This window comes from Lissotriton vulgaris, unplaced genomic scaffold (assembly GCF_964263255.1).
Source record: "Lissotriton vulgaris unplaced genomic scaffold, aLisVul1.2 SCAFFOLD_10060, whole genome shotgun sequence".
In the NCBI taxonomy this organism is placed as follows: domain Eukaryota; kingdom Metazoa; phylum Chordata; class Amphibia; order Caudata; family Salamandridae; genus Lissotriton; species Lissotriton vulgaris.
Window position 1 is genome coordinate 6,386 of NW_028255294.1, and position 23,283 is coordinate 29,668.

At 45.1% G+C, this 23,283-nt stretch overlaps 1 protein-coding gene across 1 annotated transcript; it reads right to left on the reverse strand.

Annotated features, from left to right (window-relative positions):
* Positions 1–3,073: 3,073 nt before the first annotated feature.
* Positions 3,074–23,283, reverse strand: LOC147659171 (uncharacterized; the record flags this gene model as incomplete). The annotated part of the gene is made up of 7 exons (XM_086951921.1): positions 3,074–3,258; positions 5,002–5,106; positions 5,282–5,386; positions 5,562–5,666; positions 5,842–5,946; positions 6,122–6,294; positions 23,114–23,283. Coding segments are annotated over 7 exons (948 nt in total), but the record flags the coding sequence as incomplete, so codon positions are not given.

Here is a 23,283-nt window from a genome sequence, read left to right on the forward strand (position 1 = left end):
CCATGCACCTTTGTTCTATCATTGCCCGCTCTTGATGTCATCCAGCTAAATATTTTACAGAGTGGTTGTAGCAACTGGTAAGTGTTTTAATTACTGGTATATTAGTGTGTTTGGTTTGCCCAGCGCTATACCTCGAGTAAGGTGGTGGTGATTAGGCATGGGCGGATTTTGCGGATTCGCAATCCGCGAATTTGCGGATTTGCGGATTTGCGGATTTCGAAAATCCGCAAAATCCGCGAATCCTCGCGGATTTTGCGGATTTTTTTTGGGGGGTGTTCGCACGGGTTTCTGCAAGTTCGCGAGGGTTTTGTGCAATTTCGCAAATTGCGAACTTACTTGTCAGGTCGCCAGTTTTGCGAACTTGTTGTTTCTACGTGCCCAGCCTGTTTGCAAGCCTTTCTTCATCACTGCCACCCTCTGTCACCACTGGCACTCTCTTTGTTCACCCATGCCACCCTCGGGCTCACCCATGTCACCCTCTGTGTCATCACAGCACCCTCTGGTTCACCAGTGTACATTATTGGTTGAACTTTTGCACTTGCTCATAGCTTTTCCTTTTGCAAAACTCGTTTTTCGGTAATTTCGCACTATTCGCGAGGCGCGGCGTCGTGCGAAATCGATCGTGTAAGCCGCGAACTCGTGCGAGTTACCCCAAGGTTTACGGCCGCCGCCATTTTGTTTGCGTGACGTATTTCCGTTTCCGCCCGCTATGTGTAGTCTCGCGCGATGAGCGCCTTGCGAATACAAGTTCGCACGAGTTCGCGAGAGAAATCGCGTGCGAACTTACTTACGCTCACGTGATCGGCCGCCATCTTGTTTTTCATTCATTCCTATGTGTCTGGGCATGGTGTTTCTATCCTCTGTATATCTCTGCCATCCTTTGCTTATTTTATTTTGTTTTTGATCTATTAAACTTTTTTTCTATCCCTCTTGTTTTTTAGGTCTATATTTTTGTGTTTTAGGCTACTTTTGTTTACTTTTCAAGTACTTTTTAAACTTTTATTTCCTTCTTCTCTACTCCTATTCTTTTTCATTTTATCTCCTTACCTGCCCAGAACATGGTGAAGACAGCTGTCAAGCTGCCCAAGCCGGGCACCGCAGCCCGTGCCCGGCTCCCGTGTGGCCGCTTGAGGGCGGAAATGGTGGTGCCCAGGGAGATCTTCAGCCCTGAGGAGGTGGGCACACTCGTTTATTTTGTGCAGCGCCGTCTCCCGAGGACCATCGCAGCAGGCGGCAGGATTGCTGCCGGTTATACCAGCAGCCAGGAGCGTCGGAAGCGGTGGGGGCAGGTGTGCCGGGCCCTTTTTAAGATCACGGGGGTCCAGCGCACCTATAATCAGGTGACCCACCGCTGGACGGATATCCTGGACAGGGAGCGCGACCTGCTCGATCTGCTGGGAGTGGAGGTCCCCGGGCTTGGTGAGTAGTAGTAGCAATTTTTTCATCACTCACTACTCTGTTTTTTCTCCTGCTCTGTGTGTTAATATTGCAAATGTTTGCTTTAACTTTTTTTCAAAGAGCAATAATGCTGCTGATTACATTGATAGGAGAGCTAAATTAATATTTCAAAATCTTCTGTGCATTTCAGGTGCACTGCTCTCTTTCTCTGTGGCGGTGCCACTGCTTATTTGTTTTCTATTTTGTGTTCATTTAATTGGGCTGAGTAATGTATGAGTGTACTTTACAGAACTGCGTAATGCTAGACACAAAGGGGCAGATTTACAAGCCCCTTGCGCCACGTTTACGCTGCCTTACCTGACGCACAGCGACGTAAACGTGGCGCATCCCTGCGAGTCATGTACAACGTGATGCTTCTAAGGAGATGCGCCACGTTAAGACCTGGGCCTGCGCCACAATGGGTGCGTTGCCACGCAGGGGGAGGGGGGGATGGCGGTCAGGCAGATGTGCGCCTCGCAAAAGTGCCTGCGTGAAATCTACAAGATTTAACGCAGGCACTTCCGCGACGCTGCTACGTCAATTCTTTATGCCTGCTTGCTTGAAGCAGGCGTAAGGACTGATGCGGTATGTTGAGTATTGGGCATCCCTGAGCATTGCTATAGTTGCATCGTGCCTGCGACGCGACTCTAGAGATGCGCCCCTCTTTCGTCACGAGATGCATCACGCATCTGCCTACCCTTGCGCCAGGGTTTGCCGCATTGTAATTGCGGCGCATCTGCCGTGACGCAAGGTTAGTTTTGAGTTACGCATTTTGTTCTGGTGCACCTCTGGAGGTGTGCAGCCCAGAACTCGTAAGTATGCCCCTAAGTGTCAGATTAGCAATTACCTGTGCATCCCTGCAAAGTGTGAGGCACGCCAGCACCACCCATGGTGCGCCGTATTTTCAATGCGGCACGCCATGGTGCCAAAACGTCGCCGAAGCGTTACGCATCGGTGCCGTAAAGGCGGCTCATTGATGGAGTTGCGTTGCAACGATGGCGCAGCTCCAGCAATGCTGCGTCAAGCCGTAAGCCTGCTTCATGCAGGCGCAGGGTTTCAGTGACGCATCATTGTCCTAAATGACTGAGTAGAGGCTCAGGTGCAGTCCTTCCTTTGTAGCCCTCTTTTTGGCTAAAATAGTTGGTTCTTGTTCTTTCTAAATGTTTGATTTGGTTGACAAGGACATCGACAAGCAGCAATCATCAATTTTTTCTGTTCTTTCTTTCATGTTGTACGTCAGGTCCGCCCAGGGGCAAGCGGACAGAAACAGCGGATGCAGTGGCTCCAAAGGAGGAGGATGATGCAGGCCAGGGCGGCGAGTGCTCCTTTGCTGGCCCCAGTAAGTTTTCATTTAAATATAGAGGACCTATTGTTGTCCAAGCGTTCCTAATTTAAATTTTCGAAACAGTGTTTAGATAGGAGCTAAATCAATAATACTACTGTTGCTGGGACAATTCTCCACAAACCTTACTATGGACACCAAAGACCAGAGTAATAATATTTCAGAGTGGCGTGTTTGGCACACTGTATACTATAGTATAAACTCGGTAGTGTCAGCGGCACGGACTCCTCCTTGCAAAAATTACAAAACCTTTCTCTCAGTCACTCTAGCTTGGAGGACCAAAAACCACAGAGTCTATTCAAGTTTAAAAGCTTTATTAAAAAAAGTAAAAGTAAACACATATATTAAAATAAAGTTAGCTGGAAAAGGAAAAGTGCTTGGTGCTGAGTTGATGAGTAATGGAACACATGTCTTGTGGTCGAGCCGAGCTTTCACCTGGTTTAGTTGGTTGCTCTTGTCCGTAGAAGTCCAGCGTCTGTCTGTTCAGAGAAAAAAGATGTGTGTTAAAATTAAGCAAGCATTCATCAATTGTGACAAAAAAGTGCAGCAAGACAACAGCCTTCCCTGGAAGGAGGGACATTTTTAGTTTAGACTAGAGTAGACAGTCAATTATTTTTTCTGTTTTCAAACTTCTTCATTCCTAGACCAAATACTAGTGAGTGGTGTAATCTAACAGTCTTAAATATATTTTTTAGGTGGAACAGCTGGTGGCGGGGCCAGCTCGGACGTGATCGTCATCGACTCTGAGTCTGAGGGCGACTCTGGGGAGGATGCGGCGCAAGTGGACAACCAGACTGTGAGGAAGCAGGCAGCGGTGGTGTGGAGTACAGGTAAGCTGGATCATGGTACTATCTGACTCTTAGATAGCATATGATGTGTATCCAGTGCTGGACCAGTGACAAATTACAATATGGTAATAACAGCAGGCTGGGACCGACAGACAGATAGAGGCAGAGAGAGAGGAAGACAGAAGGAGAGAGAGAGGGAGGGAGCCAGAGGGAGGGTGAGGGAGGGAGACAGAGAGAGAGACAGCGAGGTAGAGGGAGACAGAGGGAGACAGAGAGAGAGATAGAGACATATCGCCTGGGCCTTGGGCAGATGATACGGTTGCTGGTGTGGTTAACGGCTCAGAGGAAAAGTCACTCACTTCTGCCAGATCTCTTTCATATGAAAGAGCACCAAACCAAGGATACAAGTGAGTTGTGGGAAGGGAAATGGTGATTCAAGCGCCCCCCCTTGCCCCTCCATGCGGACGCCCATGATACTGGCCTCAATAGTTTTGTACTGCGCTGGCTAGTTGCTAGTTGTACTGTGACACAACTTCCTGCTGAATCATTTTGTGTTAATCATATTCTTAAAGAGCATTCGTTACAGATTATGTTTTTCTTTCTTCTTATAGTTGGTAATACCAAAACATCGAAACCGAGCAGGAGTATGCGGGCTGTACTTGCCCGGCAACGGAGGCTGGATGCCACTGTTGCGCAATATCGCCGGCTGGTGGAAATGGAGGGGGACGACACGCACTCCAGTGTAACATCTTCTGCATCCTCCTCCGTGACCCCACGTTCTGCCGGTAAGCGCAGTGCTCCAGCCAACCGGAGCCGTGCTGGAAGACGCCACCGCCGAGCACCTCCTCACAGTACTGTAAAGGCTCGCTTGCGCCTTGCACTCCGCAGAGTGTCCAACCTAGAGGCGGAGGTCCAGAGATGGAAGGAATATCATAATCTGGTGGAGGGCCTCCGGTTAGATCAAGCCATCATCCAGGAGAAGTTTGATGCCCTGGAGGCCAAATTCAACAAACTGCATCCGTAGAGTGTCCCTTGCCCCTTTTTTACAGACTTTTGGGGGGTGGGAATTGGGAGTTGGGGTTTTTGGGGACTTTTGATGGACTATTTATTTGTTGGGGTTAGGGAGGGTCTTGCGGGAGTTTATTTTGTTAGGGATATAAAAATTTACTTTTTCAAACTTTATCTGAGCATAGCTGTTCTTTACTACTTTTGAGCCTGGTGGGTGGTGGTTTTGCAGTAAGTTTGTTTTACGGAACACTGTCATCGTGTTGATTCACCTGTAGTTGGCCAAATGTTTTCCAAAGTTAAATGCCTGTCACAGAGTTTCCTAAATCAAGAGTCCTAGGAGTTTACTACTAGTAGTACCACTGTCACTCTCTCGCCTCTCCTCCTAATACTCCATTATACTACCTCCCATCCAAACGCTTATCTTACCTGTAATTAATTTGTGTTTGTTGAGGGTTGTCTCCACCTGGAATTCACAGTGTCCTAAAGCGTTCTGCAGCAGGGCCCCAACTGGAGTTTCCCGGCGTGGATTTTCTGCAAAGCAAAAGCAACCTGTAGTTGGCCAAATGTTTTCCAAAGTTAAATGCCTGTCACAGAGTTTCCTAAATCAAGAGTCCTAGGAGTTTACTACTAGTAGTACCACTGTCACTCTCTCGCCTCTCCTCCTAATACTCCATTATACTACCTCCCATCCAAACGCTTATCTTACCTGTAATTAATTTGTGTTTGTTGAGGGTTGTCTCCACCTGGAATTCACAGTGTCCTAAAGCGTTCTGCAGCAGGGCCCCAACTGGAGTTTCCCGGCGTGGATTTTCTGCAAAGCAAAAGCAACCTGTAGTTGGCCAAATGTTTTCCAAAGTTAAATGCCTGTCACAGAGTTTCCTAAATCAAGAGTCCTAGGAGTTTACTACTAGTAGTACCACTGTCACTCTCTCGCCTCTCCTCCTAATACTCCATTATACTACCTCCCATCCAAACGCTTATCTTACCTGTAATTAATTTGTGTTTGTTGAGGGTTGTCTCCACCTGGAATTCACAGTGTCCTAAAGCGTTCTGCAGCAGGGCCCCAACTGGAGTTTCCCGGCGTGGATTTTCTGCAAAGCAAAAGCAACCTGTAGTTGGCCAAATGTTTTCCAAAGTTAAATGCCTGTCACAGAGTTTCCTAAATCAAGAGTCCTAGGAGTTTACTACTAGTAGTACCACTGTCACTCTCTCGCCTCTCCTCCTAATACTCCATTATACTACCTCCCATCCAAACGCTTATCTTACCTGTAATTAATTTGTGTTTGTTGAGGGTTGTCTCCACCTGGAATTCACAGTGTCCTAAAGCGTTCTGCAGCAGGGCCCCAACTGGAGTTTCCCGGCGTGGATTTTCTGCAAAGCAAAAGCAACCTGTAGTTGGCCAAATGTTTTCCAAAGTTAAATGCCTGTCACAGAGTTTCCTAAATCAAGAGTCCTAGGAGTTTACTACTAGTAGTACCACTGTCACTCTCTCGCCTCTCCTCCTAATACTCCATTATACTACCTCCCATCCAAACGCTTATCTTACCTGTAATTAATTTGTGTTTGTTGAGGGTTGTCTCCACCTGGAATTCACAGTGTCCTAAAGCGTTCTGCAGCAGGGCCCCAACTGGAGTTTCCCGGCGTGGATTTTCTGCAAAGCAAAAGCAACCTGTAGTTGGCCAAATGTTTTCCAAAGTTAAATGCCTGTCACAGAGTTTCCTAAATCAAGAGTCCTAGGAGTTTACTACTAGTAGTACCACTGTCACTCTCTCGCCTCTCCTCCTAATACTCCATTATACTACCTCCCATCCAAACGCTTATCTTACCTGTAATTTGTGTTTGTTGAGGGTTGTCTCCACCTGGAATTCACAGTGTCCTAAAGCGTTCTGCAGCAGGACTCACTACTTCCAGTACCTCTTTAGGGGACTCGTCAACGTAAGTTTCTTCATTGTGCGGAATCCAGGCATCAGCATTACGGGAAATGGATAGAATGAGTCTGGAGGAGGAGGATAGACGACCAGGACTGAGTTCTTGGCAACTAACTTGTGAACCTGATGAATGCTGCGGCAAGACAGTTCTGCTGATGGGCTTGTTCTTTGATTGGGTGATTACAGTTTTGTTGTGAATGGGATCAAGCACTTGGTAAACAAAGAAAGACAGACACACAGGAATAAAAGTGAATAAGGAGTCGAACTAAAAATAAAGTTAATGAATCATTGACTCATTTTCAGAACTCGGTGTCAGGGAAAATGAACTCGTCCTCATACTCTGCAAATTCAGTCGGTAGTACTTGTGGTAACTGAGGAGAACTTTCCTCAGGTAGGTCGGTGTCCTCTTCTTCCTGCGTGCATTCTCGTACTTTGTAATCTGGTGGTATGAAGTGCTGGTTCATCTTTATCATGGTGAGCCGCTCCACATTTGCGGGCAAGAGGCGGGACCTTTTGGAAGTCACAATGCCACCAGCAGAACTAAAAACACGTTCTGAAGACACGCTTGCGAGTGGGCAAGACAAGTAATTGATAGCCAGGTTGGTGAGCTCTCGCCATATGTTTCTTTTCCCATGCCAATACGCCAATGGGTCCTCAGTAATATTGACCGCTGTTGAGTCATCCAGGTAGGCCTGCACCATTGAAACAATGTTCTCCCGCATTCCTGTACTTTGCACTTCTGTGTCCTTTCTGGGACAAGCAAACCCTAGCTGACTTAGCCAATCCTCTTCAGACATATCGCCTGTGCCTGGTGCAGATGTGGTTAACGGCTCAGAGGAAAAGACACTCACTTCTGCCACAGGTACAGAAGTGCTTTTATCCGACGCCTGTTGGCCTGCTGATTCACTAGTACTGTCTTCTCCTACAGTTTCCTTCCTCTCTCTTTCAAAACGAATGGCTGACCGAGCTAGCCAACCTTTGTACTCTGTAACATCTGAAGTTTCAAAAGGAATTAATACTTTTCCTAACAATGGCTTTCTGTAACGTGGATCCAGAATAGTAGCACAAATGTAGTGCTGTTGTTTCTTGATATTTACAAGCCGTTTATTGCTAACTAGGCGTTGTAATAATCTCTGCGCCAACTCATATGCTTCATTCTTTCCCGCATCCTTTAATTCTGAAGACACCACCTTGACTTGGTGCTCGAGCTTCAGCAACAATGGGATAGCTTTGCTCAAAGAACAGTCCTCCCTGCTGACTTCACGCGTGAAGACCTCAAAAGGACGAAGCATGTCTGTCAGGCTTTTAACTAGCTGCCATTGCTCCACCGCTAGCATCATTTCTGTCGGATCACCACCCAGGTTGTAGAAATACTCATTGACTACTGGAAACAGCTCATGCAGACGCTCAAGCATGTAGAAGGTTGAGTTCCAACGTGTTGCCACCTCCTGGATAAGTGCTTTCACTGGCATTCTACGTACATTTTGCTGGCGCCTCAGCTCCTTCCGGGCCTTAAAAGAATGGTTGAAATGTGTGCATATTCTTCTGCAGATGGTCAGTATTTTGTCGACTGAAGGTTCTTTTTTCAAGAACTTTTGCACGACAAGGTTCATACAGTGCGCCAAACACGGCACTCTGAAATAGTCACCGTCCGCCATGGCCTTAACTACATTGCTGCCATTATCAGTAGAAACATAACCAACCTTGCAATTTCTTTTGGGCAGCCATTGCAAGACCTTTTTGTTAAAGTCATGCAAAATGTTGTCTGCAGTATGTGTTTTCTCCATGCCAAACATGGCTAATGTTGCATGTTTACGAGCACCCTTAAAAATGTCGACCAAGTCACCACCTGCATTTATCCGTTTTGCAACCCCTGAAAAAGAGACCCAGTGTGCAGTGATGCACATGTAATCAAGGGCTTGGCAACTGGTCCACATGTCTGTTGTCAGGTGTATAGTGTGAACAGCACTCTTCTGCAAAGCTGCCCCAACCAACTCAAGCACCTCTTTATGTAGTGCTGGAACAGCAACCCTGGCAAAATAGAACCGGCTAGGAACCTTCCATTTAGGGGCCAGTGTTGCCACGAGTTCAAGAAAACCCACACCTTCGACAAACGAAAAAGGGAGAAGGTCCACCGCTAGCATTTTAGCCAGCTTAGTGTTATACAGGCGCACAATTGGGTGGTTGCGTTGAAATGGCGCATCTGAGGAGAACATGTCTGTAATGCTGCGCTGGACAAGTTTAATGGATGATGCTGATGCCTTCTTCGACCCACTTCTGCTCAGTGTTGACATTTTCCGCATTGGTGTGTCTCCCAGACTCTCAGTGTGCCTCCTATGTGTTCCGGAGGGTGTGGTGCTGCCAGGGGTACTGGGTGCGCCCGGATAAATGTCTGACGCTTCTTCTACCTCCCCGGCATCTTCAGATGAAACACCTAGTACGGGTTTATTTTGGCCACTTGCCCATTGGGATTCCTTTTCCTTGATGTTTGCTAGGTGCGCAAACCATTCTACAGAGTGCCTTCTTTCAAGATGACCTAGCTGGCCTCCGGTACCATAGTTGGTACCAATCTTACCGCGGCTAACTGTAGTCGTACAAATGGAACAAACGGCTAGGTTATCATGCTTTGCATGGACACTAAAATAGTTCCAAACTGGGGAGTGGAAACTTCTGGTTTTGCCGCACGAGGTGATGATACTGCCAATGCCAGATGAAGCAGTGGTGGATGAGCCTTGCAGACCTCTACTGGGTTGTGCAATTATTGCAGCAACCCTACTTGAGGGAGTCGAGCTGGATGGAGTTCCCCTCTGGGGAGAAAATATGGGAGCTGTAGGTTTTGTGGAACTTGTACTACATGACTGCGTTGGTGGTGCTACCAGTGCCACATCGCCAGGGTCACGCTCAGCATGACGTCGGGATAGGGTATAAATGTCTGTCTGCTGCATGGCCGGTGTGGCTGGAATGACGTGTGTGATGACTAGGTCATTGCTGTCATCCTGTTCATCAACATCAGAATGCACCACTTCATCAAGTCCGACGTTCGGATCCATAAGTATGAGCTTTCCGGGGCCCTTCCTTTTAACATTTGATACCTTTCTCAGCTCATGGTGTGCCTCCCTCTCAGACGTCGGAGATGGTTGCCATTCTAGATCCAGATCATCTGATGGAGCGGGGCTTGAAGAGGAACTTCTACACACCCTCCTTGATCTTTTCCTTGCTGGGGAGCTGGGAGAAAATGAATCATCAGGAGGAGTGGCTTCGTCTTCCTGACTTGATACCCCGGGTCCAAAGTCAATTTCCTCCTGTGCCCCGACTTCGGGAAGAACAACCATTGTGGCCACTTGCACCGCTCCATGCGCCGCTACATGGCCCTCTTCACTGACCTCTACTTGCAACTCTCCACGGACCTCGCCTTCTCGGCCTTCTCCTTCTCGGCCTTCTCCTTCTCGGCCTTCTCCTTCTCGGCCTTCTCCTTCTCGGCCTTCCCCTTCTCTGCCTTCCCCTTCTCGGCCTTCCCCTTCTCTGCCTTCCCCTTCTCGGCCTTCCCCTTCTCGGCCTTCCCCTTCTCGGCCTTCCCCTTCTCGGCCAGCTCCTTCTCGGCCAGCTCCTTCTCGGACAGCTCCTTGCGCATGTACTTGTGCTTGTACTGTTAGCTCATGCAGTTGTTGTTGCGGCTTTGGTTGTTGAATAGTACTTGAGCCAACATCACTGGTCGTTGGTGATTGAACCAATAAACAGGCTACCTGTGCAGCACTCATGGTGGACTTTGGTTCTTTTTTCCACATAAATTTAGTGGTCGAGGCACCAGACTCCTTGGTAAGTGGTGCCACTTGCTTCTTCTTCTCCTTAGTAGAGACATCTTTGTTGCAAGAGGAGCTACGGGCACCTCTTTTCGGACCCATCTTCTGATTCTTCTTCAGATGTCGGAACAGCAGGCCGCAGCAGGACTTCTTCCTGGCACTGATGCTCAACGATGATGCAGAGTTCTTGACTTTGTGCACCTAAAAGCAAACGAAGACAGAGGAACATCAGTTAAATATATGTTGCATATGTGGCGCTTCATTTAATAGTTTGCAAGTAGGCATTTATGAATACACACGTGCACACCACAATATGGAAATATCAAAAATAAGAATTGCTACATTTTTGGGAAACAGGAATTCAACATTGAACCAAGAGAGCCCACAGAGAGGCTTGCAGTTTCATGTACCACTGACTCAACCTGGGCACAAGGGGTGAAAGCAAGGAAAAATGGGTGCAGGCCTATGGCACAAAGCTCACTGCCTGCCTTCAAAATGGCCGCTTGACCCCCATCCACATGGCCAGGAGGACCATGCCTCAAAATGGCCCCACCCAACATAGCCAGCCCCCAACCCCTACTCCAAAAAGTCAAAAAAGAAAACACAAATCACCACATTCCAATGCCATCCATCAAGTTTCAGAAGGTTTATGCTGCCTGCTGGTGGTTTTCTGGTGCAGAATTGCACTTTTTGCAATTTAGCGAGTGCGAGATTGTTGCTTCACGACGCGAACGCGGCAAAACACCCGCTAAATCACCAAAACAACCGCAAAAGTCGGAAAACACACACAAAAATCACCACAAAGAAAATCAACTTACTTGTGAAATCAAATTTCGAATACACACGTGCACACCACAATATGGAAATATCAAAAATAAGAATTGCTACTTTTTGGGGAAACAGGAATTCAACATTGATCCAAGAGAGCCCACAGAGAGGGTTGTAGTTTCATGTACCACTGACTCAACCTGGGCACAAGGGGTGAAAGCAAGGAAAAATGGGTGCAGGCCTATGGCACAAAGCTCACTGCCTGCCTTCAAAATGGCCGCTTGACCCCCATCCACATGGCCAGGAGGACCATGCCTCAAAATGGCCCCACCCAACATAGCCAGCCCCCAACCCCTACTCCAAAAAGTCAAAAAAGACAACACAAATCACCACATTCCAATGCCATCCATCAAGTTTCAGAAGGTTTATGCTGCCTGCTGGTGGTTTTCTGGTGCAGAATTGCACTTTTTGCAATTTAGCGAGTGCGAGATTGTTGCTTCACGACGCGAACGCGGCAAAACACCCGCTAAATCACCAAAACAACCGCAAAAGTCGGAAAACACACACAAAAATCACCACAAAGAAAATCAACTTACTTGTGAAATCAAATTTCGAATACACACGTGCACACCACAATATGGAAATATCAAAAATAAGAATTGCTACTTTTTTGGGAAACAGGAATTCAACATTGATCCAAGAGAGCCCACAGAGAGGGTTGTAGTTTCATGTACCACTGACTCAACCTGGGCACAAGGGGTGAAAGCAAGGAAAAATGGGTGCAGGCCTATGGCACAAAGCTCACTGCCTGCCTTCAAAATGGCCGCTTGACCCCCATCCACATGGCCAGGAGGACCATGCCTCAAAATGGCCCCACCCAACATAGCCAGCCCCCAACCCCTACTCCAAAAAGTCAAAAAAGACAACACAAATCACCACATTCCAATGCCATCCATCAAGTTTCAGAAGGTTTATGCTGCCTGCCGGTGGTTTTCTGGTGCAGAATTGCACTTTTTGCAATTTAGCGAGTGCGAGATTGTTGCTTCACGACGCGAACGCGGCAAAACACCCGCTAAATCACCAAAACAACCGCAAAAGTCGGAAAACACACACAAAAATCACCACAAACAACATCAACTTATCAACTTACTTGTGAAATCAAATTTTGAATCCAAAAGGCCTCAAATCCAAATATCCAGCAGCAGCCACAAAAAGTAATCCTTCCCAGTCAAGATCGAATCCAAAATGGCCAGGAAAGGAAACAGGAACAGGAAGTTGGAGACTGGGGCACTTCCTTCACCCCTCCCCAATGGGAGGAACTTGCTGGACAGGAACAGGAAGTTGGAGACTGGGCCACTTCCTTCCTTCACTCCTCCGCCATTTTTATTTTTTTTTGTAATTTCCCGAGTGCGAGATTGTTGCTGCCCGCGCCGCGGGCCGCGAGCAGTGCGAACACAAGCAAAAAATCCGCAGCACGCGGATTTGCGGATTTTGCGGGAAATCCGCGAATCTCGCGGATTGCGGATTTACCGAAAATCCGCAAAATCCGCGAGCGGAACGGATTTTACGCCCATGCCTAGTGGTGATGCCTTGAGGGTTCACCCTCATTGGCAGTGTGGTAGACCTGTGTTCCATCATGGGTGGTTGGGAGACTGTCTACTAGTCTGCCCAAGCGTGTCTGTAAATGTACAGACATGGCATGTTAATAAGTGGACTAGCAGTGGCAGGGCTAAAACTAGCAGGAGTACAACCTTATGGGCTGTGCCTGAGGAATCCATGGGAAGGAGCTCTCCTCAGACAGTTATACTATCTCAGGAGGCAGACACAAGCATTGCACCACACAGTCTGTCAACTTCCAGTAGTGTGACTGCTCCAGAGTGTGTGCGTGTGACTGCTCCAGTGTGTGTGTGTGTGTGTGTGTATGTGACTGCTCCAGAGTGTGTGTGTGTTTGTGTGTGACTGCTCAACTGTGTGTGTGTGTGACTGCTCCAGAGTGTGTGTGTGTATGTGACTGCTCCAGTGTGTGTGTGTATGACTGCTCCAGTATGTGTGTATGTGACTGCTCCAGAGTGTGTGTGTGTGTGACTGCTCCAGTGTGTGTGTGTGTGTATGTGACTGCTCCAGAGTGTGTGTGTGTTTTTGTGTGACTGCTCAAGTGTGTATGTTTGTGTGTGACTGCTCAAGTGTGTGTGTGTGACTGCTCCAGAGTGTGTGTGTGACTGCCCCAATGTGTGTGTGTGTGTGTGTGTATGTGACTGCTCCAGAGTGTGTGTGTGTGTGACTGCTCCAGAGTGTGTGTGTGACTGCTCCAGTGTGTGTGTGTATGTGACTGCTGCAGTGTGTGTGTGTGTATGACTGCTCCAGTGTGTGTGTGTATGACTGCTCCAGTGTCTGTGTGTGTGTGTGTATGTGACTGCTCCAGAGTGTGTGTGTGTGTGTGTGTGACTGCTCCAGTGTGTGTGTGTGACTGCTCCAGTGTGTGTGTGTGACTGCTCCAGTGTGTGTGTGTGTGACTGCTCCAGTGTGTGTATGTGTGTGTGTGTGGATGTGACTGCTCCAGAGTGTGTGTGTGTGTGTATGTGACTGCTCCAGAGTGTGTGTGTGTGTGTGTGTGTGTGACTGCTCCAGTGTGTGTATGTGTGTGTGTATGTGACTGCTCCAGAGTGTGTGCGTGCGTGACTGCTCCAGTGTGTGTATGTGACTGCTCCAGAGTGTGTGTCTGTGTGTGACTGCTCCAGTGTGTGTGTGTATGTGACTGCTCCAGAGTGTGTGCGTGTGTGACTGCTCCAGTGTGTGTGTATGTGACTGCTCCAGAGTGTGTGCGTGTGTGACTGCTCCAGTGTGCGTGTCCATGTGACTGCTCCAGAGTGTGTGTGTGTGTGTGTGACTGCTCCAGGGTGTGTGTGTATGTGACTGCTCCAGGGTGTGTGTGTATGTGACCGCTCCAGAGTGTGTGGGTATGTGACTGCTCCAGAGTGTGTGTGTGTGTGTGTGTGTATGTGACTGCTCCAGAGTGTGTGTGTGTGTGACTGCTCCAGTGTGTGTGTGTGTGACTGCTCCAGTGTGTGTGTGTGTGTGACTGCTCCAGTGTGTGTATGTGTTTGTGGATGTGACTGCTCCAGAGTGTGTGTGTGTGTGTGTGTGTGTGTGTGTGTGTGTGTGGGTTTGTGTTACTATCCTTGTGGGGACTTGGGTGTGATAACACACTCACGCTGTGGGGACTTGATTGCACTGTGGGGACCTGAACCCAAGTCCCCACAAGGCAATGTCTTCTAAATGATATAAAATGACTTTAGAAACATCTGTGTCAATTTTTACAACTTTTTTAAAAAATGCCTTGTGGGGACCTGTGTTTCACCAAGTGTGTTTATATTTTTGCTCGCTCTGCCCCTGTAGACAGGAGCCGGTACTGCAGCCTTAAACACACTTTGCATTTAAACACACCTTGTTCACCAGAATAGCACAATAGCAGCAGAAAAAAACAGTCCTTTAAAAGGAAAAACGGCTGAATAATTCATTTATCCAAATATTTTTTATACACATTAACTTTTTCTCCATATATAAAAAATGAAATTTTATTTACTATTGAATTAAGACTTTTGTGTTGGAACATTTGCTAGTGGTTTGATAAACATTGTTAAATGCAATTTGGGTCCGTTTCAAATACAAGAATATTTCTCTATTGCTGTTCTTATCTGCATTTAAAGATTGGTAGTGCATTGCACTGCAATCAGATATCAACTGATTTGATTTGTTTGCAAATAATAGTTATCAATGCACATTGTTACACTTTATTTCTTGTGCCAGGTATCCTGAATCTTTATGTTGGTTTGCCTTTGTTTAGATATTAAAATACATTATGGAATATGATCTTTTAGATGATGGCTGGGTGAATGAATGACCAGATTTGGGAAAACATTGCATCTGTTCCTGATCTTCTCAGTTATGTTCCAATTGAGTATGCCTGTGTATTTTCCATGTTCAAATTTTGTCAAGTACTGCCTACCAATATTTACATGGTGATACTGCTAGCAAAGAGGAAGAAAGTGTGGAAATTTAGTGTGATAGCTCTGATTGCACATATTATCATCCCTCTTTTCTGAGCAGAAACATTTTGTGCAGCAATTTTGCCCCAAAGCAAAACCACAAGATTGGGGGGTATATTTACTTGGTTGTAGCGCCGTGTTTGCATCACAAAAGTCATCCAAATCAATGCACATTTTTTTTTTGCTAGTTTACTTTCCAGCGCAAAACTTTTTTTGCACTTGAAAATCACTTGAAAATAGAGCAGAACAGCACATATTGCTGCTTTGCATAATTTAGCACCAAAGGGGACCTTCCATGGGTGGTGCATGGGCATACCCCTGAAACAACCCAAGGTTTGTGATGCAAACCCGTATTTACAAAAAGTAAGTAGACAGGGTTTTGCGTCCTAAAAAAAGCTCCCACTTTAACCAGGCACTATCACGGATAAATGCTTTCATTTCTCCTTTCTTTTCCTACTTTGCATGTGTGCTGCACTGCACAGCACACATACAAGGTGGGAAAAGTCTCAACGTTAGTCTAAGTATAGTAATTTGTACAGAAGTGTTTCCTTCCACTACAAAGCCTATGCTACACTCATAGAGGCACCCTTGCACTATGGTGTAAAGGTGTGTGTGGTGCACAGCAGCACTTTTCTGCGCCGTCGCTAAGCAGAGGAGAGGAGTGCCATATTTCTGTAAATATGGCGCTCTCCTGCCCTCTCTTCCTCATGCAGTGCAGCATTTGCGGCTGCTCCACTGCGCTGCGTAATAAGTTAGTAAATCTGGGTTGCAGTGTTTTTCCTAGAGCACAGTTCCCTCACAGCAATTTCTCTGAGGTCAGAATGAGATTACATGGAGATTACAAGTGACTAATCCATGCATTATTATGCCCTGCAAAGGTTTCAGCCAAAACTAAATTATGGCTCCTCTGCAAAATCGAAAGTGAGAAAATCTGTAATATGACACTGAAGGTATCATTTAGATCCTATTGTAAGTATGGGGTGCAAAAAATCCAGCAGCACAAATGTGGGTGATTTTTTATAATATATTTACCAATTTGTTTAAAAACATGACAGTAATGCACACATTTAGTTTTTGCACTTCACCATTTCCATGTGCTGTTACAATCTGCAAAAAGCAGGTTGCAAAAGCATGTTAAAAATATGCGCTCCAATATTAAGAGTGGCATGGCCCATTTTTTTGTAATTGAGTCGAAATTACACTGCATAATTATGAATGCTGTTCACCCATAACCTATAGTAAAAGAAACAGCATATTAATACCATATGCTTTTTAACTCACTACTTTTATTTATAAAAATTGTAAAATAATAGTGGTTACTTTTGCCCAACTGACTGGAACTCAATTTACCAACCTCAGAAGAATCGACGTCCGAGTCAGCCCTTCTGGGATTCAACATCATGATCTGCACATTGCAGCATTTGTCAGCAGCAAGTGTGTCATTCACTTGGCCATCTGAAATGCAACGTTTTTTCATAATTGGAAGACAATAAAGGCGGTAACTCTAGCTTCACTTCCAATTTGAAATTAAGTCGGACGTTGGAAGGATGTCCTTTATATGAAAAACTGTATACACACATTTTGCAATTGCTCCGTTTGTGCTTTTAGGAAGATAGAATATTAAAGGTATGCACCTATCGTAGAATTTATTGATGAAGTGTTCTTAACCTTTCCTTAACTTCCTCCTAAGCACATTCTGTCAATAAACCTGCATTTGGAAATATGCCCTACTCGCTTATGTGACAAATGTGCCAGAAAGAAACATAGGTTTTCATTATTTTACGTTTCCACGTAGGTTCTGCGTGCAGCTAGAGCTTGCCGATTTTAAAATATTTGGTTTCTGTGGAAATGGTAATTGTTTTCAAAGTTACACGAATAGCACTGATAGCCTGACTAGAAAGCAACTGCATATAACACCGTGCTAAATGCCACATACCAATCTTCACCTGACCTCGGCTGCATGGCACGCCCTGCTTTCAGCAGTAGCTCAAAACACCAGTTAATTGATCACATTAACATATGCACAGTTGCTGAGCAACGGCTTCCATCCCCCAGCCTCATCTGAACCTCCAAGTGTTAACAAACTTTCAGGCGCAACGAGTCTTTTGCTTTGCCTTCCCACGAGCAGAGAAAAGTGAGCTTCAGGGACATGTCTGACAGGTGTATCTGGGAGGAAACGGAGAGCTGCAGTGAGAGCTCTGGTATACGGCTACCTTTGAAAATATAAAACAAAATATGTTCCCACTTTAATATTGTGTTATTCAAACTGTGTGAAATAATGGTGTAGTGAAAATGTAATTTCACAGCATAGTTACCCCAAGAGTAAGTAATACTGATAGAATATAAGCTTTAAACATGTGTGACTGCAGCAAAAAAAAATTATAACGTTTTTGTAGTTGTATACGTGTTTGTAATTAATAAAACTATCAAAAAGAAGTGAACAAACTACGTTGAAAAACATACATTACAGTCCACAGCATTTGGAATTATAGTAATGGGCACTCAGGGTTGTTAGCCCTAATTTTTATAATCACGCACAAGCTCTTCTCTTTAAATCGTCGCAAACATTGGGAGGAAAACGAAACTTAACACCCAATTTCTGTATAATATAGCTCTTAAGCTTTTTTTCATTTAACCTAAGCCTTAACTGTACTCTTTGTGTAAGAGTATTTTTTGCGCTGTATATTTTTTCATGCGCAGCATATATTTTAATTTTGCCTGTCTGCAAACCCTATAAGCACTAGTTCTTCTGTCAAATAGTGAAACACAAACGATGTTTGTATAATTTCACATTACACCAGCACTAATACATTTTAAGCACACATTCATAATCTATTCTGTGTACATTAAACACACAACACAAAAATACAAGACCTAAATTCTGCAGCTAAGACATGTAACGTAGTTGTCTGCGCATCCATATTTGTAGATTTCCTAGATATAGATGCAGACATTAATATTACAAAGTTACTGATTAAAAATCGTTATAACAAAGGGTTATGTTAGGAACTGCATTTAGCCTCAGCAGCAGTTTAACTATGAAGTCTGGTATAGGGAAGATGGTATGGCATGATATGGGTATTTCTATAGCTTTTATTATTTCTGATGAGGTGCTGAAGGTCTTTACAGACTGGTTCCATGATAACCTGTAGGTGACCAAACAGAGATTCAGTCCTGAGTAAAATGTTACAGAATATCTTGCTAAGGGATTAGCAACAGTCAACAGTTGTTTGTGACAATCCATCATGCAGTTTTTCATGTGTCACTTATTGTTTATATAAATGTTACTGTTGTTATGCATATTGAATGAAAAGTATGTCCACAATTTTGGTAACTTTGGCATGCTTATGAAATTACAGCTGTCATGTTGTTTATCACATAGTTATGATGCTCCTTTCAAAACATTCCAATTAGAGATTTAGGGCCAGATGTACAATGCCATTTAGCGGTCACAAACCCTGCCTTTTCATAAATCACAAGGTTTGTGACAGCAAATCACTAGATGAGTTTAGTACATTTGTAAAAACTATTTAGCAAACTGGTTACTGAATTGCAAAATGTGTTTTAGAAATGCATAACTAATCACTATTTGGAAGGGGTGTGTTTATAGCGTCCCTTCAAAATTCCAATTCACAATCCTATATATCAATGATTTACCTTCAGTCATCTGCACAGGTAGTGAGATCACAGGATTTCCCATCATCCAACTGCAAGGAAGTGATATTACTGGATTTCCTATCATCTATCTGCACATGAAGGGACATCATTGGATTTCCCAGCATTATTCTGCAAAGGAAGTGACATCACTGCTTTCCCGCCAAAGCTGTCTTTAAAAGAAGAAGCCAAGCAAGGAAAGTAATTTCCCATCATCCACCTGCACATGAAGTGACCTTAGTGGATTTCCCATCATCCATCTGCCCAGAAAGTGACATGACTGGCTTCCTGTCAAACTGTCTTCACCTAATGGAGGCTGTAACACAGACGTGCCGTGCTGAAAGCATGTCAAAGTCAAGCCTATTGGCAGGACCCATAACCTTCCTCCCACCCTCCTCCCCCCATCGCTACCCCACCATGACCCTTCACACCCCTACTGCACCACACCACTCCATATCCTTAATACCTTTCAACATTTTCTCCCTCAATAAACACACCACCAAAATTTGGGATCTGTTACACAACCACTCACCAGACCTTCTCTTCCTGGCGAAACCTGTTCGACTTCATCATCTACTCACGTTATTGTCACGGAGTCCCCCTGGATACAAGATCTCAAGACAAGACAAACAAACCGGTGGAATCTCTGTCATCTTCAAAGAATCCATACAATTCTCACCCACTTTGGAAAGCACCACCAACAATGTGGAACACTTGACCTTCAATCTCATCATTGTAAACTACATCGTGGGTGGCACTGTTATCTACCGCCTTCCCAACCAGCGCCAACTTCAGTGGCACCATTGCAAATGTTGCCACCTTCCTGTTTCTTGACTCAAGTGCCTTTATTTTACTTGGTGACATCAACCACCAATGCAAGGACCTCAAACATCTCAACACAGCAAAAATCCTCAAGGGCCTGTCCAACCTTGGACTCTCTCAGTCAGTGGACCCCCGCACATGCTGCCGGACAACTACTGGACCCCATCTTCACCAGCTTCAGCAAACTCCCATCAGACAAGCTGTTGGGATCGATAAGTCTCCCTGCATGGTAAAGGCGTGTACCCCTGCCCTGAGTACCCAAATGCATTATTGTCTGGATCCATAATGCTGACTTTTTCCACAGGCAAACATGATTAGTGCGTTTGCGCCATAACATAGGCCTGTCTCATGGAAAGCACTCATGTTGGACCAGGACGGGCTCTTAAAGCACTATCCTCAAAGTGGTGGGAGGCTATTGTCTTCTAATCAAGGGTGAGGGAGATGGATTGTGGATCCATTCACTTTCCAAGTTAGCATTTAATCATCAAAGGGGAATGGATCACTTGTCCTGCTCAACCATTAGGTATGCAGGAATGAGGATGTCCCAATGAAAAAAGACCCTCATGCACGTGATGGGTATGGTGGTATCTGAAGCGGTATATCTTGGTTCTCCGCTTATGGATCACGTGTGTGCATAGAACCCTTATCACTGGCTCACTACTGCGTCAACCATGGGTAAGAACCTCCTGGTGGAGGCTGCATAAACCGAAAATAGACCTAATGATTATGCACACACGTGATCCATAAGCGGAGAACCAAGATATACCGCTTCAGATACCACCATACCCATCACGTGCATGAGGGTCTTTTTTCACTGGGACATCCTCATTCCTGCATACCTAATGGTTGAGCAGGACAAGTGATCCATTCCCCTTTGATGATTAAAGGCTATTGTCTTCACCAGTAGTTACCAGTAGTTAAACAGCACAAGTGCAGTAGTGGTAGCATACCATGTGATGATTATAAGTAGTGCCCAGATCTTTTTACCATCATAACTTTGCATGTGTAGAATTAAAATACTTCTTTAATAAAAAACAAATTTTTAACTGGACATTAATTTATTGTAGGCACTGCGTGCACATCGAGGTAATTGTCATGTGTACTAATCTGTATCTACAATTCCCTCCGAGGGAACCTTGACTGCTCAGGCTACGTTACCAATTGTCCAGTGAAGAAGGAGGCATATGGCTGAGCTGAGTGGGCTCCTTAGTAGGGTGGGCCCCAGGTCAGCAGGAGTAAATGGCCCAACCACCTTGGTTGGGCCCGCTAACCCCTGCTTGCCCCATGGCCCTCGGAGCGGGGTTCTGACACAAGTCCACACCGATCACCTGGTCTGAACACACCCTCATTAACGTCAGCGTAGCCATGCCATTAGCCCGTAGAAACAGCATCACAAGATCTCTGAAACATCCTGCTCTATGAACTCCTACACCACTAGCCTCGACAAAAAAAATCTTCCCGAATCTATCTCCAACTTCAACACCTAGATCACCACCTGCGCAGATACCCTGGTGCCTCTCAAAGCTACAAGAACCGGACCACAAGCAAACTGGTAAACAGAAGAGCTCAGGCTCACCAAATGCCACTGCAAAAAACTTGAAGTCAGATGGGGATAAAGGCTGGATGACACCTACAAGAGCACCACAAATCCATCCTCAGATGCTACTATCAACAAATCAGAACCACCAAATGCTCCTTGGTCACCGACCTCATCGAAAGCAACTCCAACAAGTCCAAGGAAATCTTTCCCATAGGTAAATGCTTCAACACTTCGGCAGCAAGCTGCACCAATGTAACCTCCTCTCAAGACCTAGGCACCCCGCTGTCCTCATTCTTCAAAAACAAGATCACCAGCATCTATGAAAACCTTCAGACAGCAACAGGTTACCAAATGATCTACCTGCCAATGGATGCTAAGTCTCCTTATCCAGCAATGGATTGTGAAGCACCTTCACCTTGTAGCAGAGTGTCTTTCCAACCTTGGAATCGAGGCAAACACTATATTAACAATCTCAGCAAGTGAGCATGAAGAAGAATATATTTGTGGTGTGACCCAAGAAGTGACAACAGGCTGAATGATGCTAGGACCTGGGGAGGGATTGCAATTCAGATAAATATGTTACTTCGTTGTAGGGTCCGGATGAAACCTTCTGTATTACTTACTTTTACAGGAAAGTTTAAACACACGACTTGGAAAAGTCCAGAGACTGAATAATTGCACAAAAAGATACAATATTCTCACTTAAGATGCATAAGAATGTTAAAATATTTTTTTCTGCGAGAAATGCACTTAAAGCCAGAAGCACCAGCAGTGGTGGATTCGCCAAGTTAATGGATGTTGTGAAACCTATACTTATTCGAGCAATTTGGGCAGGTTACTTCAACTGCATGACAGGAAAGGTTCAGGATCGGACCTCTCAAATGAAGAATGCTGAAACTTGGTTTATGAAACAATTACGAGACATGCCTGTGCAGGGAGATCTAGTCCATATTTATCGGCTGCAAAACCCAGGAGATGGTACATGATGTTTTTTCTCTGAACCACATAGATCATCTACAAGAATTGATTGGGTTTTTATTAGTAGGGAGAAACCTGATCAGTGTGTTCGACTTGAGAATTCGGGCAGGACTATGTCAGACCATTCCCAATTAGCCTTAATATATGAATTAGTGAGAGCTCATCCTAATGTACCAAGATGATGACTCTGAGTTGAGGCCCTGGGGGATTGAGCCTTACAAACAATTTTTCAAGAGGAGTTGAATGTACTTTTTGAGATGAAAGGTAATAGGGTAGGATACTAAAATATTATGATTACATTTTGTCCTACCTTAATATTGAAGCATAAATATGGACAGAACACCAAAAGACAAGTATATATTGGTAATTATAGGTTTACTATACTTAACTCTAAAGTTCAACTAAATGTATGGTAATTAAGAAATTATAAGGACAGTCACCTGCCCATAATCAGGGCTTTCAAGACTTTTCAGACACTGTATTTTCACCAATCACTCCAAAAACCATTAATTATTAAGATAATCTAGGCGAAATCAATCTTCCTTGCCTCATGGATGAACAGAGACAGGTTAGATTTCTGGGTCATGATGGAAGAGCTGAACCCCTCATTAAAGATCCCTACAAATAGTATTTCTCCGGGGTCCATCTAACCCTTCTGAGTAGTCTTCTATGTGGATAGATTTGAATTCCTTATGGAGGAAATGTGATGATATAAGATCCATCACCCATTCATAAACTATTAACTCAGTTTGCCACAATACTCGACTGCGACCAAAGACAGAGAATGCAAGCCCCCATTAGAAGGAGGTTTTAAGTCGAAGACAGGAAAATGGGTCCTAGGCATGGCCACAGATCGACCCACTAGATTGAACATTACTAAACATATGTAACTTTATTTTCTTAGACATGTTTATTTTAGAAAGATTTTGTCAGAGTCTGAACAGCCATCTCAAAATAATTTTGTTAATTTTTCCAGCTTCCCCATATATGTCCATGACCCACCCAGGCTTCTTCATAGCCTTCCTAGTTGTAGAATCCTGGAGCTGGGCATTATGCAGCAGCAGAATTACCATGCCATACCATTCCTGTGGTGGACTTATTTCCGCTTGAAGATTCTCTACTGGCAGCCAATCCACAAAGTGCATATGAACTGGTCCAGAAGAAAATATAAT